The sequence below is a fragment of the Danio rerio genome, chromosome 19 (genome assembly GCF_049306965.1).
Source record: "Danio rerio strain Tuebingen ecotype United States chromosome 19, GRCz12tu, whole genome shotgun sequence".
Classification (NCBI taxonomy): Eukaryota; Metazoa; Chordata; class Actinopteri; order Cypriniformes; family Danionidae; genus Danio; species Danio rerio.
In genome coordinates, this window is record NC_133194.1 from 41123583 (window position 1) to 41143089 (window position 19507).

Below are 19507 nucleotides of genomic sequence, written 5' to 3' on the forward strand. Positions count from 1 at the left end.
GTCTTTCATGGACCTCTTGTTATTTTAACTGACGTGTTATACATTTAAAATGATTTATTTTTGTGGCAAATCTATGGTATGATTGTTTCAATGAACTACAGCTCTTATAAATTAAAAATATCTTAAAACTCATTAATAAATACCTCACGCCAGATTTTACAAGTGTTTATTGATTAACCAACAACTATTCCAGCATATGTTTTACACTGCAGATGCCCTTTCAGTACTGGGAAATACCCATACACACACACACACACACGGCCAATTTAGTTTATCCAATTCACTTTTAGTGGATGTCTTTGGACAGTGGGGGAAACTGCAGCACCCGGAGGAAACTCACGCCAACATGTGGAAAACATGCAAACTCCACACAGAAATGCCAACAGGCCTAGCTGGTACCCGAACCAGCATCCTCCTTGCTGTAAGGCGACAATGCTTACCACTGAGCCACCATGCCACCCACAAGAGGCTATTTTAGTAAATAATAATAACATAGGAACTTGATACTTTTGTAACTGAAAACCATGTAATCTATTAACCATGGCACTACCTTACATGCCCTTTTTAAGTCTGCAACTCCACTGAAAACTTTAATTTGTTGAAAGGCCCCATTCAAGATCAAGTGACTGAAGTCCCCTGCGATGCGCATGAGATGCACCTGTTCATTTTTGTCTCAGACTTTTTGGAACCACTTCACGATTGTTAAGTTTGTTGTCCTTTGGTGTGACATCCCATATATTGAAAATTAGCCATAAAGAAAAAATATATATCATAATTTCATATAAAATAAACAGCAATATAAGTGTCCAATAATTACAATGCATCCCTCTCATGCTATTTCTATATTTTTTAAGAGTTTTTTTTCTATATTTTCATTCTGTCACACCATGACAAACAATTATGGTCAAAATTATTAGACCTCCTGTGATTTTTTTTTTCTTTTTCAAATATTTCCCAAATGATGTTTAACAGAGCAAGGAATTATTCACAGTATTTCCTATAATATTTTTTCCCCAGGAGAGAGTCTAATTTGTTCTATTTCAGCTAAAATAAAAGTTGTTTTCAATTTTTATTAAAACATTTTAAGGGCAATGTTATTAGCTACCCTAAGCAATATTTTATTATTCAATTTTTCTATCAATGACTTGTCTAATTACCCTAACTTGCCTTATTAACCTGATTAACCTAGTAAAGCCTTCAAATTGCACTTTAAGCTACTTTCTTGAAAATATCTAGTAACATATCATTTACTGTCATCATGGCAAGCTAAAAATAAATCAGTTATTAAAAATTTGTTGTTAAAACTTTTATGTTTAGAAATGTGTTGAAAAATAATAATTTCCATTACACAGAAATTGAGGGAAAATATACAAAATTATAAGAGGGCTAATAATTCTGACTTCAACTGTATTTAAGATATAATTCAGTAAACATATAAATAAAAAAATAAATAAAAAAACAGTGAAAGAATTTATCAAGTTAGTTGCCCCTTATATTTTCTCAAACATCAAACTGCAAACTACATAAACATAAAAAAAATCTTAAAAATAGTGTTTCACAAAAAAAAAACATTTTTACTTCTTATTTGTCAACTACGTGCATTTTTCAGTAGATATTAATAAGAGCATCTACCAATTTAATTATAAGTGGACAATGCTAAATATGATAAAAGTATGTAAAATGTATTTAAATTAGCTGTTCTCTATTGATTACTTAAAGATATGTGCAAAACAAAGCTTATAGGATGAATTTCAGGCATTCCAAGTCTCCCGGAAGTTCTGGGAGTCTCCCGCAAAATTCATAGAGACTCCCGGATGCCCGCAAACCAGTAATAATCTCTCGGAAATCACACGTCCCTCCCGGTCCTCATATATGTCAAACACCTCCCCCCACCACCCCACCCTTTACAAACATCTCCCCCCCCAACAATTAATTCAACCAAGGCTCATTCTTAAAATGTACAACTATACACATTTCTGGAGAGCGCCAAATATGTCAAGTTTTTGTTTCTGCGAATCCACCAGTGGCCACTGTGTACGCTTTTTCTCTCTTAAGAGTGCCATTCGAGCCTGCTGTTCTCAAGTAAATCCACAGAGGCCACTGTCGACTGACTGACTGACTGACCGACTGACCCACACTCCTCCTTCCCTAAACCCAACCAATAGTGTTTTCAAAAGCACAGATTGACCCACCCACTTCCCTAAACCCAACCGACAGGTTTCAAATGCAATCCAGAAAAAGCCCTCGCCTGTTTTTAACCATGTGTTCAGATTTTACCACTTTCTCAGGTTATTTACTTGTTTATTTTATTTTTTGGCTTTTGTGTTACCCGCTTTCTGAAACCGTTCTTCGCCGGACTCAAACCCTGTCCTTCATGGTCAACTCCTCTTTGTATTTCAAGTCGTTATATACATAGCGATCTAACTAGACAAACTTGTAACAGTGTGAAAGCCGTTCATATGAAAGTAAGCGGTCAGCTGGAAAGCACGAAAAGAAAAGGCGTCATACCGCCATGTAGCGTTCCGTTTAATAAATATGGACTTCTGGCTACATAATTTGCGATCTCCTGAAATGTATATAGGGCTACGTTTTCAGAATGAGTCTATGTTGATTTTATTCAGTTGCTTTCCCGCTCCCTAGTAAGTCATCTAACATGGGTCCGCTCATTGAGCAGCACTTGTGCACTGCATTGAAAGTAATGAACTGTGACTAAATTAGAGGAAAGGGCTACGATGAGATCTGCTCACAAGTGGTCAAAAGAGAAGTACTTTAACATGTGTTAACAACGGATGGAAAGAGTACCATAGAGTCACCCTAAAACAGTTAGGTTTACCTGTTTGCCCTCAGCTCCTTCTCCTGGTGGGCCTGCGGGTCCTGGAGGTCCACGTTCTCCTGTCAATTTTATTGTAGGTGGGCCACTTCCCACTTCAGAGGGAGAGGACTGGCATGCCCCACACGAGTCCCCCTTAAAAATAAGTCACATTGTGTGTTTTAAGGAAGCACATCCATGTAAAGCAGAAAAAAACTAAAATCGACTTACCTTTTCACCTTTTAGACCAGGTGTCCCTATACCAGGTAGGCCAGTGTCACCCTGTTGGAGAGCATAAGATTATCATTGAAAATGCTGTTACTTTATTTATAATAAGGTATATTATGTGGTTTAAGTGGAGGCTAATTTTCAACGAAGGCTTAAAAAAGATAATTATCTCAAAGTTCTGACTCACAACCACAACTTACAATCCAGAGGTTTATACATCAGAATTCTGATCTTTTCCACAATTCAAAGTGTATTTCTCACAATTTAGATAACCAATACATCTAAACTATGTGATAACTTTGAAATGCAAGAACAAAACAGTGTTTTTATACTGTATTTTGCAATTACAAGTTAACACCTCATTAACTTTCACCTCAGAAGTTATCATTCTTCAGAACTCATTATCACATACTAATACTCATAATTAAACGAAGAACAAGTTTAAATGATTACATCTACAGTATGAATTATGCCATTTTTAACATTAAAATTTATTTAATCAGCTTAAGTAAATACATTTTTTTATTTTAGGTCATAATTTTTACTTATCTCATAATGATGACTTTAAAACTCATAATTTTGTCAGTCAACATCAATTGAGTAGGTCAATTTTCTACTTAATTGTATGTAAAATTTATAAATTATGTCAGATTTTTGACATTTTGTGCCTGTTGTTTTATTTATAGATTTTGCTTCTTTTGACTTTTTCTTAATAGACTTCTATAAAATTTTGAATGGACATCTTGCAATTGTGACAATTTTTCTCTTCAGAATTGCAACCTCATTTTCTGCAACTGCATGTTTCTAAGCTGTATTGCAATTCTTAAGTTATATAATAATAATAATAATAATAATATATTCTGACTAGTTCTTGAATCTGATTGGCTGATAGCTATGAGATATTCTGCAAGTAACAGCATTCGTCCAGTCTCTTAACCCTTCACCCTTGAGTATTACTCTGCCCAGATACAGCGACAAGCAGAGGACACTTTGACAAATATTCTTGCTGTTGGACAACATAATGTACTTTTGAGGCTTTTTCAGTCAAGAATGTGGTTGTTTAGATGCAGTTTGTTTATAAGGATAGTGCCTATTTTAAATATTTATAATTTCTGAGAGACAGCCTGTAGCCTGTCATTGAGCAGACCAAAGATGTTGTCCATCTACAAGATGACAACAAAGAACACATAATAAGCGACTAGAAGAGAAGAACACTGTAATTTCTTCTTACACCTGATCAAATCATTATTAAACAGGTAAGTGATATTCTAAGTTGATCTCTCTGTATGTTGTAGTGCTGTTTTTATACCATATAAGTGTAGTGTATTGATTGTGGGATGGGACTCGCATATTAGGAATGTGTGTATTTTGTGTTGGCCACCCTTTGTATAACCCTAAGTTTTGGTTGGCACAGCAGACTAGTTCAGTAAACAGAAATGTGTTTTTCCTTATCACAAACACAACAGCCATCTAGAAGTGATTGCGCTGCTTTTTTTCAGCGTTAATTATTGTGATATCCCAATTGCAACAGAGAAATATTGGGAAATCTCTGTAGAATGATGGCATTACATGCTGTTCAGCCTTATAATCTTAAAATCTCAGCAAAATCACCTGTTTTGTCATCATTTTAGACATTACGCTAAAGAATCATTCAAATGCTAGCTCTAAAGTGACGTTGGTGAAGTAGCAATGGTTTCTGGTCTTCTGTTCTAGCTGCAGTTCTGATGTCAGCTGCAGATGTGAAGGAATGGCAGAAGAAAGTAATTCCTCTAACAAAAGGGTTTTTAGACTCTTCGTGTTTGATTTTCTTTTTATATACATGATTGTGCCATCGAACTCGTAGCAGTGCGATGTGGCTTTATATTATCACTGGTGGGACACTAAGGCACACAACGCACACCTTATATATATATATATATATATATATATATATATATATAGCATTTGAGAGATAAATAAGTCTTGCATGTTTATACGTTAAAAACTGTAAGATGCAAAGAGTTCTGGGAAGAAAAGTCAGATTTTCAGTCCAGCCAGTGCAGAATTATTGGAAATGATCAAAAGAGCATCATGTTCAAAAAGTTCAGAATCAATATCAACCTATCAATGGTAACTACACTAACTTCTATGACATTTTAAATTGCATTTCGCTCTCCGATTGTCCTCTTTTTCTGTGTCTTCTGGTGATGTGAGGTTACTCTCAAAATACATTACAATTACTGCAAAATAAGAAACTCAGAGTTGAGCTAAATCACCTTGGCTCCTTTATTTCCATCTTTCCCACTTGGCCCTCTTGGACCAGGTTTGCCCTAAAAAACATCAACATCTGCATATTAATCTAATCCTGAGGTCAGTCATAAATCACAGAAAAGAATAAAAAATAATTAATAAAAAGAAAAGGTAACATACAGTTTTACCCTCATTTCCTCTGCTGCCAGCATTGCCCTGCAAATAAGAGAAGAGAATGTATTGCAAAAATTAGTGAATTAGATAAATTAAATATTAATTTCTTTATTAATTAATCATTTCTGTCACTTTATTGATTCTGAAATGACTGCATTTTCTTTTACAATGCACTGCTTATAAAACTTGTTTGGCTTCAAATAATTAACATAAGTCACTTATTTGTAAACACTTTATATAAATATTTATTTTATTTTATTTTTTATTTGCACAGTCAAAGCAGTCAACAATGCTTTGTTTGTTCATTGTGCATAAACAGTCTACACTCATTGGTCAGATTATTAGGTACACCTTACTAGTACAGAGTTGGACCCCCTTTTGCCTTCAGAACTAACTTAATTCTTCATGATATAAATTTAACAAGATACTGGAAATATTCCAAAGAGATTTTGGTCCATATTGACATGATAGCATCATGAGTTGTTGCAGACTTGTCGGCTGCACATCCATGATCCAAATCTCCCGTTCCACCACATCCCAAAGGTGCTCTATTGGATTGAGGTTCTGGTGACTGTGGAGGCCATTTAAGTAGAGTGAACTCATTGTCATGTTCAAGAAACCAGTCTGAGATGATATACACTTTATGACATGGCACGTTATCCTGCTGGAAGTAGCCATCAGAAGATGAGTACACTGTGGTCATTAAGGAGTTGATATGGTCAGCAACAATACTCAGGTAGGCTGTGGCTGTGACACAAATGCTCAATTGGTACTAATGGGCCCAAAAGTGCCAAGAAAATATCCCCCACACCATTACACCATCACCAGCTTGAACCGTTGATCCAAGGCCGGATGGATCCATGCTTTCATGTTGTTGACACCAAATTCTGACCCTACCATCCGAATGTTGCTGCAGAAATCGAGACTAGACCAGGCAATGTTTTTCCAATCTTCTATTGTCCAATTTTGGCAGAAGTGGCACCCGTTGTGTGCTGCTGTAGCCCATCCGCCTCAAGGTTGGACATGTTGTGCATTCAGAGATGCTATTCTGCATACCTCGGTTGTAACGAGTGGTTATTTGAGTTAGAGTTGCCTTTCTATCAGCTCGAACCAGTCTGGCCATTCTCCTCTTACCTCTGGCATCAACAAGGCATTTGCATACTGCTGCCCTATGTGCGGATATAACTGAGGACGCGCGGGTGCTGAGGGAGGGAGGTGTCACGGACGCTGCCCTCTTTATTCTGCCGTCCTATGCCGGGATATAACTGAGGATGCGCGGGTGCTGAGGAAGGTAGGGAGGTGTCGCGGACACTACCCTCTCTATTCTGCCGCCCTATGCGCGGATATAACTGAGGATGCATGGCTGCTGAGGGAGTGAGGTGTCGCGGACGCTGCCCTCTCTATTCTACCACCTTATGCGCGGATATAACTGAGGATGCGCGGGTGCTGATGGAGGTGTCATTGAAGCAGCCCTCTCTATTCTGTCGCCTATGCGTGAATATATCTGAGGACGCGGGTGGTGAGGGAGGTGTCACGGACATAACTGCGGACGCGGGTACACGGGTGGTAAGGGAGGTGTCGCAGACGCCGCCCTCTCTATACTGCCGCCCTAAGCGGCCGCATAGGTCGCCTCTATGGACGCGCCGGCCTTGTATATATATATATATATATATATATATATATATATATATATATATATATATATAGAGAGAGAGAGAGAGAGAGAGAGAGAGAGAGAGAGAAAGTTTTATTTTTCTAAACCACAAAAAAAACCCGGTGTGTTTGAGCACACTTGGTGAATAAAGCCCATCCTGATTCTGATACTGATACAAACACTGCATACATGCACAATGGAACAAAAAGTATTCGCATACATAAGCCAAACATATAAGCATACCAAATATTATTATAAAAAAGCAACTGACACTGGTGAAAAAAGACTAGTTAAACTTTTCCTAAAACTAAACTTTCGCAGTTATTTCAACCATCAGGTTTCCTAGGTCATAGTTAATGGATATCTGAAGTCAGTTTTTCACAGGTGCCCCAGAGAGCTGTAGTTCATCACATTAAGCACAGAGATGTTCCACTAAATCTTTTTGTTTTTTTATATGTTTTTTTTATTACCTAACGCAATAGCATCCAAACATTTAAATGTGTCTAACTACTTTTTTGGAGTCATTGAATATGCTTACGCTGTCTATAATAGTGTTAAAATCCATCAAAATGGAAGAAATGCAGATACCTTTTCTCCTTTAAGTCCACCAAAGCCAATCTGTCCTGGTTCTCCCTGTAGACATCAATATCAAGTAAAAAGAAGTTATAAAATAATAAAAGGTACACAAAGAATGACAGTTTGGTACACATATTAGCTAAGTTAAAGCTCTGTACATTTTCAGAACAGAAAAGAGGAAAATAAACAGACAATTATTTCAAATTATAATCAATTAAAGAAATTGTGGTTCTGTCAATTATAAATTCCAAGAACAATCTACAAATATACATCTCAGCTAATGCTATAAACTAAACAGAGAGTCATATCATTTGCATTTTATTATGATATTAAAGATTTAAGTCCAAATTACTACATTTAACAGCAATTTTACTTTAGATATAATATTCCACACTGAACCAAACATGTTAAATAAACATAAGTCACATAAAGTCTAAATCGCAATCTACATTTTCTAAATACCTTTCCAAAAAACATTTATTAAAAATGATAGTTTTAAATTTCATTTCAATTTGAAAGATGAGACTTTGTTTCCTATCATAATGATCAAATTTGTAAAATAATTGAATGGGAGGAGTGCCATATAATAAAAAAAGCAAATATTAAAAGATCAATATTAAGATGTAAGACTCAATTTCTATTGATTCAAATAAAAATATATAAAACTGGAACTTTTAAATAAAATTCCCAGCGAATGACGGTTAAAACAACACTGTATTTATCATGTACACTAAGGTCAAAATGACATTTACCCAAACCAAAAAATGACATTTAAATTTACACCCATAATCAGTGCACATTTTCTTGTTCAACAAACATAAAAATGAAAGCCTTGGCTTATTAATTCCCCAATCTGTCATTACAAACAATTTCTAAAAGCATCTGTGCCTGAGGCTTATTTCTGAGCCAAATGCGTGGTTATACAGATCAGTCTTACAGTATCTGCGATTATGCATGAGCCAATATATGCATCCCTGCACGCTCACAGACGCAGCTGCTGAAGTGGAAATCAAGAACTGTTTGCGCTGTAATTTTCTGCACTTCAGAACTTGTGGGAAAAAGTGATGTGGATGTTTTTTTTTTTAATGATGTGTGCTGGATGTCAATGAGAAATCAGTCCATCACATTCACCTGCTCTCCTTTCTGCCCAACACCAGGATCTCCCTTCTCTCCCTTTTGAGTCTGCTTCAAAATGCCTGCTGGATTTAGTCCATTGGATGGACAGCCGGAACATGGTTCACCCTAAGACAAAAAAATTATATGAGAAGACTTTTAAAAGCACGACTTTGAGAGAACTTGCAAAATTAAGTTGCAATTTAAGTAAAGTAGTCTTTTTGACCAAAACGTGGGACGACTGACCTTTTCACCTTTGGCTCCATCGACCCCTGCCTCCCCCTAAGAAATAAACACCATGCATGAGAGAGATAGGGAAAATCCCTCAAACAGTAAATTTCATTTTTATTTCCTTGACCCTCTTGAAATGAACACTGAGATGTGTTGTAATTGTCACAATACACAGGAAGTTGCTATCATCAAAACTGTGTGTGTGTGAACCTTTATCATCTACTTTGTATTGGTATAAATAAAAATGATCCATTCAAACGATTCATTCAAAACAGCTGATTTAACTTGCTCTATATTAACGTCATCAATACATTAATCAATATCACATGTTCAGATGCTGATAGTTGAGAAAATGCACCCCTGATTGTGCACATGTTAATCAATGTTAAAATATCTTTATGAACATATGATTTATTATGAACTCCAGCAATTTGATTTGTTTGGAAACAGTCCAAATAAGATTGAGATTAGCCTAAATATAACTTCACAATACACAACTAAAATTAAGACACATCGCAGCAAATCATGAAACTGAAATCTGTTTTGTTTCTTTTAAGTTTGGAGTGCAAATTTGTGTAGATAATTTTGTAGAATGTAAACTTGTCAAGTTAGGTTTACCACAGACCTACATTTTTCTTATGAAATTGAATGTAAATGTTAGCACATTTTAAATGTGTGAAAAAGTTGCATCTTATACTGTAAATATTTAAAGATTCATGAAACATTCTCCAGATTAAAAACAATCCTCCAGATTACCAGCAGGGCTAATGGTTAAAATAGATAGGGCAAGAGACCTTCTGCACTGAGTCTGCATTCAGACCCGAGGATTGAGGGAGAAGTCCTCATTTAGTGTTTATAAAAACATGATTATCTTTACAATTGTATAAATTGTGATTATCTATATATGAAATTACAAATGACAAATGTAGCAGGGCATTAAATTACTGTTTATTTCTTTGCATTTTAACTTTGTAAACTATAAAATCATGTGTCTCCTCACAACTTGTGTATCATGTTGTGAGCTAACTGACAACAGTTGTTCGCTCCCCTCCTTTTCCCCTGCTCTGCTGGCCATGCCCACTCCTGCCTCAGATCGCGGAGCTCCACGGCCACTATGATGCTTTTTTGGAAAAAATTCTGAGGTAAACTTAAACGGAAAGTGGGAGGGGTGTCATGGCCCTTTAAGTGACTGGCTTAATAATAAAAAAAAAAAAAAACTCAGACCCACTTTAGGTTTTTATTTTCGTTTAAAAAATGTTTCTCCTTTGCAGCTCAAAAATGTTTAGCTTATAGTATACTTCTATCAGTATTGGATTATGGAGATATACTTTAGCATCTCTGAATGTTTAAAAAAAAAACTCCATATTGGTTATCATAGTGCCCTTGATTTGTCATTGGTTCAAGTGCACGCACACATCACTGTAATTTGTATAAACTTCATGCCCTGGCGTACGTGCATTTCTTGTGTATATTGTGCATATTCATTAGGGGGAGGAGGCAGGGAGGGGTTTTGCGCTCATGCACTTGCGCTCAGTTTCACGTTAAGTCGGATGTACAAAGAGAATATGCATGGGGTTCCACATACTCAGTGTTTCATACATCTAAAATTTTACTGCGTACGCACATTTACAGCTTTGTGTGTACGCAATGTTTTAGTATGTATTTAAAGCAAGTCTTCTTACATGAGGCCCCAGATCAGCAGATATACTCTTAAGTATAGAGTCCCAAAGTGTAGGTTAAACCGTTACAAGAAATCCTTTGTACCTGTGTCAGTGGGTTTACTTAATAAGAGTATATCTTAATTGGCACCATCAATTTTGTAATTGTTGTATTTTCTACTGTTTTTTATTGCTTGTTTTAGTGAGTGTCTGCAGCAATATGGCGATGCCCAAAACAAATCTCCTGTCAAGGACAATAAAGTTTTACTACTTACTACTACTACTAAGATGCTATTTTTTTACATAGAGTTAGGTCGATCTGCATGCTCTAAGTATGCTTCAAATGTATTGAATGAGCTTCAAAGTATACTACATTTCAAATCCGTACCATCTATCACTATTGTTAAAAATATTTTAAAGACTGTAAATTAACAACAGTGCACATGTTTTAATAATTAATTATGGTTTATATTACTTTTATATTGTGACATGCATTATTATTATTTTTTTTTGTTATAGCTTTGTTCTATGCTGCCTGTCTTGACCAGGACTCCCTGGTAGAAGATATATTGTATCCTAGTTAAATAATTAAATCAAAACTAAAAAAGACATTATTGTACCCCATAATTTTTGGAGAAGAACAATTGGCAAAAAATGTACATGTCTATTGCACTCATACTACTATAAGTGACTGTGATTGTGCATGATATCAAATAAGTATATACTCAAAGGCTGTGCATTCTATGTGTTGAGAATAAGGGTACACTGTATAAAATTATTTGACAAAAAGTCCTGACTACAAATGTTTTTGTTAATTTAACTAATTTTAATATGTTAATCAGGTGTCAGCTACTGTACTGTTTTTAAGTTAAACAAAATTGAACTTGATATATTTGGTCAGTTTGATTGATTTATACATTGAATACACAAACTAGTAAATCAAGATTTAAACGTTTAGCAACGCTTGTACTTTCAAGCCTAGAACTGATGAAATCTTCATTTTAATCTTGTGTATACATATATTCATATAATACATTCATTATACAATTTCTGTGCTGTAAGAATCGGAAAGTCAGCCACAAACACAAACCTTCTCTCCTGTTCTGCCATCCACTCCTGGAAGGCCCTGTGAAAAAAGAGACATATAACATTTCTGTCTTCCCAAACATGACACTAATGTCATCCCATCTGACCGCAACTTCCCCAATGTAAATGTCCCCCATTTGCACTCTGTCACTTTCTGCATCCCACGCTCTGACTCCCCGTCTTATAACTAGGAATGAGGAATAGATTGTGAGCATATTGGAAATCCTTACAGTCAAATGCGAAAGCTTTCCAGTATGCTAAATCCTTTTTATTCTTGTCAGAATTTATACATCTCACTCTTGAGGAAGAGAGAGGTGAAATTTTAATGGGCTAAAAATTGGAAAGACCTTTACCGTAAAATGAAATGTGACGTAGAAAGTGCGGTTTAAAGTTTGAAAACTTATAGATTTTGCGGATAGTAGGAGATATCTGAAACTCCCTGAAGTTATAATGAAGCATGATTGAATATCCGTTCTCACTGCGAGCGGGTAGTGGATCGGCGAAAACATTACTCATTCAACACAACAACAGACACAAAATAAAAAGACCTCGCTGACTGCTGGCTTGTTTCATCGAGCTTGGCAAACACAAATATGGCAGGCCCACTGAGGTGAACGGCATCATCAGTCGATCTTTTTTTGCAGTGATAATGTGACTACCAGGCACAGATTTGAGTATTGGAAGTTAAAAGACGTTTCAGGATGCAACGCAGAGACATTTAATCAAACATGCTGAACTCTTTTAGCTTTATTCTGGTAAAAATGAGCAGCTTTTGGGAGTTATTTTAGGGATAAACTCACAGGTGGACCCTGTTCTGATTTGCCTGGAACACCCGGTTCCCCTTTAGCCCCCTGTTTGCTCTGCGAGCCCAAGGTGTTTCCAGATTCTGAAGAGATCACTTGACATGGTTCACACGGTTCTCCCTAAAAAAAAATAAAAAGAAGGAAGAACATTCTGTCATCATATACTCTCTTTTATAATTTATCAATGACTCACAATTATCATCTCTTACTAAAAGTATGACAATGCAAATTTATTGATTTATTGATTTATTTTATTATTTATTTATTAATTTAATTTAATTTAATTTAATTTTTCTTTTCGGTATAGTCCCTTTATTAATCCGGGGTCACCACAGCGGAATGAACCGCCAACTTACCCAGCACATGTTTTAAGCAGCGGATGCCCTTCCAGCTGCAACCCATCTCTGGGAAACATCCACACACACTCATTCACACTCATACACTACGGACAATTTAGCCAACCCAATTCACCTGTACCGCATGTCTTTGGACTGTGGGGGAAACCAAAGCACCCGGAGGAAACCCACGCGAACGCAGGGAGAACATGCAAACTCCACGCAGAAACTCCAACTGACCCAGCTGAGGCTCGAACCAGCAACCTTCTTGCTGTGGGGCGACAGCACTACCTACTGCGCCACTGCGTTGCCTTAATTAATTAATTAATTAATTTATTTATTTATTATTTAACCCCCCTCTTCTCTAACATGTTAGTAGTGTGTTAAGTCATAGAAACCTGTTAGTGTGCAAACATGTTAGCAGCATGTTGAATCATGATAACAACACAATAAAATATGCCAGCAGTGTGTAAACTGTGATTAATGGTCTTTCTTTCATCTCTGACACTTTAAACAACCAGTTTTGCACATTTGCACATTACACTTTCTTACAATCTCTCCAAATCTATAAAAAATCACACATTGTGCTTCACACAGGTGAGTGGGTTTGACAAACCACCTGTAGAAACCATTCTCTATTTAAAAAAAAACCCTGTCCTTGATCTAGCACTTGGTTCTCTGAGTACGAACAGTAAGGGCGTACTCACATTAGGTACAGTTGCCTTGAACCATCCCTAAGCGTGATTGTACCTCTTCCAACTTGGCTGGGGCCGGCCAACTGAACCGCACCTGAGCCCGATTCAGAGCACTCACACTTCTCAAATGAAAAGGGAAACGTGCCTGGGCATGGTTTAGATAGCAAAGTGTGAGTGCGCCCATAGTTTCTTTGTAAAATTAGCACTTGTTGTGTGTTTTGCCTCATATTGTTGACTTGCTGAATGCCTCCTTGTACATCGCTTTGAAAAAATGTCTCTGCTAAATGCAAATGTATTTAAAGCTACAATGGAAATTTCCATACAGAAATTTGAAAAAAAAATCCAATAAATTTAAACAGTAAATGTTAAACAAATATTTAAATATGCAAGCAAGCAAGTTAAAGATTGGCTTGAGAAAGCCTAGCGTGAATGTTTGACACAGGTTTGTTAAAAGGTCAAAACCATGTTTCTGCCAATGCTAGAATGTTTTTAGCATATTTTAATGTAATGCTAACACATTGCTGGGACAATATTAACACTTACACATTTAAATACATTGATATAATGATTTCACACACTGCTGACATGTTTTATTGTGATGTTGTCATGATTCAACGTGCTGCTAACATGTTTTGCACACTAGCAGGTTTCTATGATTTAACACACTGCTAATTTGTTTTTAGCATTGTTTAACACAATGCTAACACATTTCGATAAATAATTATACATTTAAATGCATTGATAATGATTGAACACACTGCTGACATGTTTTATTGTCTTGTTGTCATAATTCAACATGCTGCTAACATGTTTTGCACATTAGGTTTCTATGAATGCACACACCGCTAATTTGTTTTTAGCATATTTTAACACAAAGCTAACACATTTCAAGGATAAACACTTGCACATTTAAATACATTGATAGAATGATTTAACCCACTGCTGACATGTTTTTTGTGTTGCTATCATGATTCAACATGCTGCTAACATGTTTTGCACACTAGCAGGTTTCTATGATTTAACACACCGCTAATTTGTTTTTAGCATATTTTAACACATTGCTAACACATTTCAAGACTAGGATAAACACTTGCACATTTAAATACATTGATAGAATGATTTAACTCACTGCTGACATGTTTTTTGTGTTGCTATCATGATTCAACATGCTGCTAACATGTTTTGCACACTAGCAGGTTTCTATGATTTAACACACCGCTAATTTGTTTTTAGCATAATTTAACACAACGCTAATACATTTTAAGACATTGCTAGGACAATTTTAACACTTACATATTTAAATACATTGATAGAACAATTTAACACACCCCTGACATATTTTTATCATGATTAAACATGCTGCTAACATGTTTTACACACTAGCAGTTTTCTATAAATTAACACACAGCTAATGTGTTTTAGCACAACACAATTTTAACCATGCATGCTAACATGTTTCCATCATGATTTAACAAATTGTTTGCATAATTTAACAAATTATTTGCATGATTCTGATTTAACACGCTGCTAGCATGTAATATAGGTAATGGGCTAGCATAAGTTAGTATGTTAAAATGTTTCTGGAATGAATTAGCAGACACATGCTGACATTCTTTGCACATTAGCATGCTTCTAAGATAAGCGCACATATTGGCAGGTTTCCATTAAGACTTAATACATTCCTAGCATTTTTCAGGTATGATGTAACACTGCTAGCATGAATAAAAGTTGCAAAGGGCTATTTCTAGCCTGACTCTAGCACTTCACCGAAGCCTGACTGCATTTCTAGCCACACTTTTAACATAATTTCACAGCTTTACAGAATTATTAAGACACACTGCTAACCTGTATTAGTATGTTGCTAGCAAATGTTATCATATCCAATTGCATAGCTCTAATTTAGCATATACAAAACATGTTTATTGCATGATTTAGCACAAAAGTGTTTTGGGTGAACTGTTCTTTCTCTCAGATCTGAACGGATAATTACCATATCAGCAATTTAGTTGCAAAATCTAAAATTCAGACTCCTTTAGCTTACCTTCTCGCCTTTAGGTCCCCAAGGGCCTCTCGGACCCTGTCAGCAAAACAAAACACATCATTGAGTATGCATGAAGATTAGAAGCGCAGAAGCTCATTGAGTTTCAAATGCAAATTATGTGCTGATAGCTCCAGTGGTAATAAAACTAATTATGGCGCTGATGATAGTAAACACATTTTGTCCCTTACAGTGACAGAACAATCAGGATAGTGATGGAAAATCAGGATAATTAGCATGTTCTGTATTAGTAATGCAGCACACGTTGCTGTTTCACATTGACACATCTCTATAGGTCAAAATGAGAAAAAACTAACGGGTTCTCCAGGCTTTCCGTCTTCTCCAGGTGTCCCAGAATCCCCCTAGACATGTAGAGGATATTTTGTTATCGCTACACATAACACTGCATATAAAAACACATGGGTATTAAAGTGGTAAACATACTTTCTCTCCTTTAGAACCTGAAGATCCACCAGGGGGCCCCTGTGAGATAAAAACAACTGGTTAGTAAAGAAGTATATATAGACCTTTTTGAGGGACAGCAACAATGGTTCCTGTTTTGCTTTTTTCATTTTTATAGCTTCCGAAAATCCAAAAGGGTCCACATAATGATAAATAATGTTATGATAGCTGTTTTAATGTTGAGTTATGGTTGAATTTCCTCTTTATACAGTTAAATATGAAACAGTTTGAAAGAGTTTGACAACAAGCAGGAAATGTTAACCCCATCACCACTTTGAAATGGTCTATACAGAGTTGGGGGCATGCACATTGTACTCTATAGCAAATAACATTATTTACTTCAAAATTAATACCAGAAAGTGTTATAATTTGACAATACCTACTGTAGCCCTAAATTGTTAATTAATTTTATTTTATTTTATTCTATACATTTTTTTGCTTTATGGTTTGCCTCTATCATTCAAACTACTAGCTTTGACCTGTTTTCAGTAAGATTTTTTGGTCGCACTTTATATTAAGTGTCCTTAACTACTATGTACTTACATCAAAAAATAAATACCATGTACTTACTGTGTTTATAATGCATTTGAGAACACTTTTGGTGCTTTTGAGTTGGGATAGAGGTTGGGTTATGGACAGGTTTGGTGGTATGGGTAGGTTTAAGGATAGGTTAAGGTGTAAGGGATGGTCAACAGTGTATTTACAAATGTAGTTACAAAAGTTAACTACAGACGTAATTACATGTATTTAATTAAGCATAAGTACATATACATGTATTTACATAATGAGTACATTGTAACAAACAATTAGTTCCTATGTAAGTACATATTAATTAAGGCCACTTAATAGAAAGTGGGACCGATTTTTTTTATACAAAGAGTGAAATTTTAAATATCTAAACAAATTTGTTATGCTAAATGACAATGAAACATTATTACATCCATACATTTACATGTTATTTACTTACTTATTGTCACATGCTGCTTATATTAATTTATTTAAAGCAGTGGTTCCCAAACTGTGGTACCTGTAACACTAGTGGTACGTGGGCTTCCTTCTAGTGGTACATAGAGGATTCAAATATGTCATATGTACATGTGATGACATACAGCCTATATTTATGAGGTCCAAGCAACATCTCCAGGTTTTAAAGAATAGGCTACTATGAAGTTAACACTTTACATTTAAGTAGAGGAGCCTACCATTTTTAACTTTTAAAATTTCAATTTAAAAATTGACGTTTTATTTTGTTTGTTTGATTTATACAACATAAGCAGAGTACAGCGTTAATGGTCAAACTATTTATTTTAATGTTTAAAGTGGCTGATAATGATAGTTTTTAAAAACCTTTTAAAGTTATTGCATTTTTGATGCGTTCTCTGGTGTACTGTTTTTGAGTTTATTTTCTCGTAAATAGAGGTGACTTCTAAAAATAATGTTGAATTTCAGAAATAGCAGAGCTGCAGCTAAAAAAGACACCTTAAGAAAAACTGTAACTGATTTGTCATCTTTGATTTATTCTTCCTGTGTAAATAAGTATATTTTCTCTCATTTGTCCTGGTTTATTATTAATAATAACAATAGAATGTTTTTAAACTGTACAGAGCTGTAGCTTGTTTACTGGGCCTACTATACTACTGTGTTTCAATATTGCTCTCATTATGGTGGTACCTAGAGAGACAATTTTTTCTGAGGTGGTACTTGGTGAAAAAAGTTTGATATCCACTGATTTAAAGCATTACGGCAGACATTTTACTCTTATTTTAAATGCTTTATGTTCATGAAACCACAAGTGCACTGAAATGGGACGTCTTATACTTTGACATACTTCAATACTGCAGAAATTCTATGTTGGTATGCATTTTTTTTTACACTTCTAGCCCAATCATTTTTTGATTGTTTTTAGATCTTTGCCAATTTAGTGGAAGCTAAATAAACCAAGACAAATGAGAGAAAATATACTTGTTTACACAGGAAGAATAAATCAAAGATGACAAATCAGTTACAGTTTTTCTTAAGGTGTCTTCTGCTATTTCTGAAATTCAACATTATTTTTAGAGGTCACCTCTATTTACGAGAAAATAAACTCAAAAACAGTACACCAGAGAACGCATAAAAAATGCAATAACTTTAAAAGGTTTTTAAACCTCAATGGAGGACAAATCAGTGCCAGGCAATTGTTTTTCAGTAGAACTGGGTCCAGACGGTCTTTTTAAAGTCATTATAACCGAATGAAACTATGAGAAGAATCATAAGATAACACTTTGCAGCAGCAAAAACAAACAAACAAACAAACAAATAATAAAAAAGGCACAAGACTGAACTTGAGGAATGTACTTAGGGAGAGAACTAAAACATCAAAAAGCACTGTGAATGGCAAACATAATAAAATGACATATTTCTATACTCTAAATTCATTTAAAGTGCTTGCTTTTATTTGGCAGTTGAAGACATTCATGGTGCTTCATTGGAGAGGATCACTGGAAACAGATCTACAACCCCAGATTTTGGTGTATTTTCCTCACTACAATTCTCTCATTTGTGGAATTTTTTGAAAAGCATTAGGGAGAACGGATCAATCATAACTTGTAAATATTTTCGATACTGCTAAGTATCAAAAGAAATGATCCTTAAATTGAAATATTTTGATCTTTTCTGTTTGTTTTTTCTTAATGAGTGGTCATGGATTTTAGAATATCTTAATAATATTAATAATGATAGCACCACATAATATATACATACTTTATTTACTTAAATAAGAACATGAATGGGATCTATAATATTGTATTTTATATAATATTCAGCACAGGTTTTAAACTCGAGCACGGTGGTGCGGTCATCATGATTGAAAGAAAAAGAAGCATAATTTGGTGTTAAATTACTCCAGTTAATAATGAAGAGGCTTCATGTGACACTTGTCACAAAACAGTATGCCGCTGATCAGTCAAAGAAAAACAGGTTCAAAAGGAGTCAACAGTCAATTTAAAACCTTAAAGGGGAGAAATGTTGATTTTTTAAGGTTTGTTTAGGTGTGTTGTTTTAAGGTGTGTTATTTTTTTGTTACAGTATATATGGTATATATAGCAAATTTTGTTTAATAATGTTCTCTTATTTTAATAAATGTAAAAAGGAATTATGTCTGTTGTATTTTATTTATTATAATTATACTGAAGGTGATTTAAAAAAAACATTATGAAATCACTATAAAATATTTCATTGAAGTATCGGTATCGGCGATACCTGTCTTAAAATACATGGTATCAGATCGAAAAGAAAATAATAGGTATCGGTCATCCTTAGTTTTTGTACTTGAATCCTAGTTTAAATAAGCAGAATTCATAATCAAATATTTAATTAACTATTACATTTACATTTTACATTTACATTTAGTCATTTAGCAGACGCTTTTATCCAAA

The 19507-nt window shown here is 35.0% G+C and overlaps 1 protein-coding gene across 8 annotated transcripts in view; it reads right to left on the minus strand.

The window, feature by feature from the left end:
• The window catches only part of col16a1 (collagen, type XVI, alpha 1), a 162270-nt gene that overhangs the window by 53528 nt on the left and 89235 nt on the right, over positions 1 to 19507 (minus strand). For all 8 annotated transcript variants that reach the window (XM_073931847.1, XM_073931844.1, XM_073931846.1 and 5 more), the window contains 12 exons: positions 16074 to 16112; positions 15947 to 15991; positions 15633 to 15668; positions 12559 to 12681; positions 11763 to 11798; positions 9030 to 9065; positions 8802 to 8912; positions 7683 to 7727; positions 5447 to 5482; positions 5293 to 5346; positions 3041 to 3091; positions 2834 to 2965 (listed from right to left, as the gene is read on the minus strand). In XM_073931847.1, coding sequence (XP_073787948.1) covers positions 2834 to 2965; positions 3041 to 3091; positions 5293 to 5346; positions 5447 to 5482; positions 7683 to 7727; positions 8802 to 8912; positions 9030 to 9065; positions 11763 to 11798; positions 12559 to 12681; positions 15633 to 15668; positions 15947 to 15991; positions 16074 to 16112 — 744 coding nt within the window. The remainder of the gene's footprint in view (positions 1 to 2833; positions 2966 to 3040; positions 3092 to 5292; positions 5347 to 5446; positions 5483 to 7682; positions 7728 to 8801; positions 8913 to 9029; positions 9066 to 11762; positions 11799 to 12558; positions 12682 to 15632; positions 15669 to 15946; positions 15992 to 16073; positions 16113 to 19507) is intronic.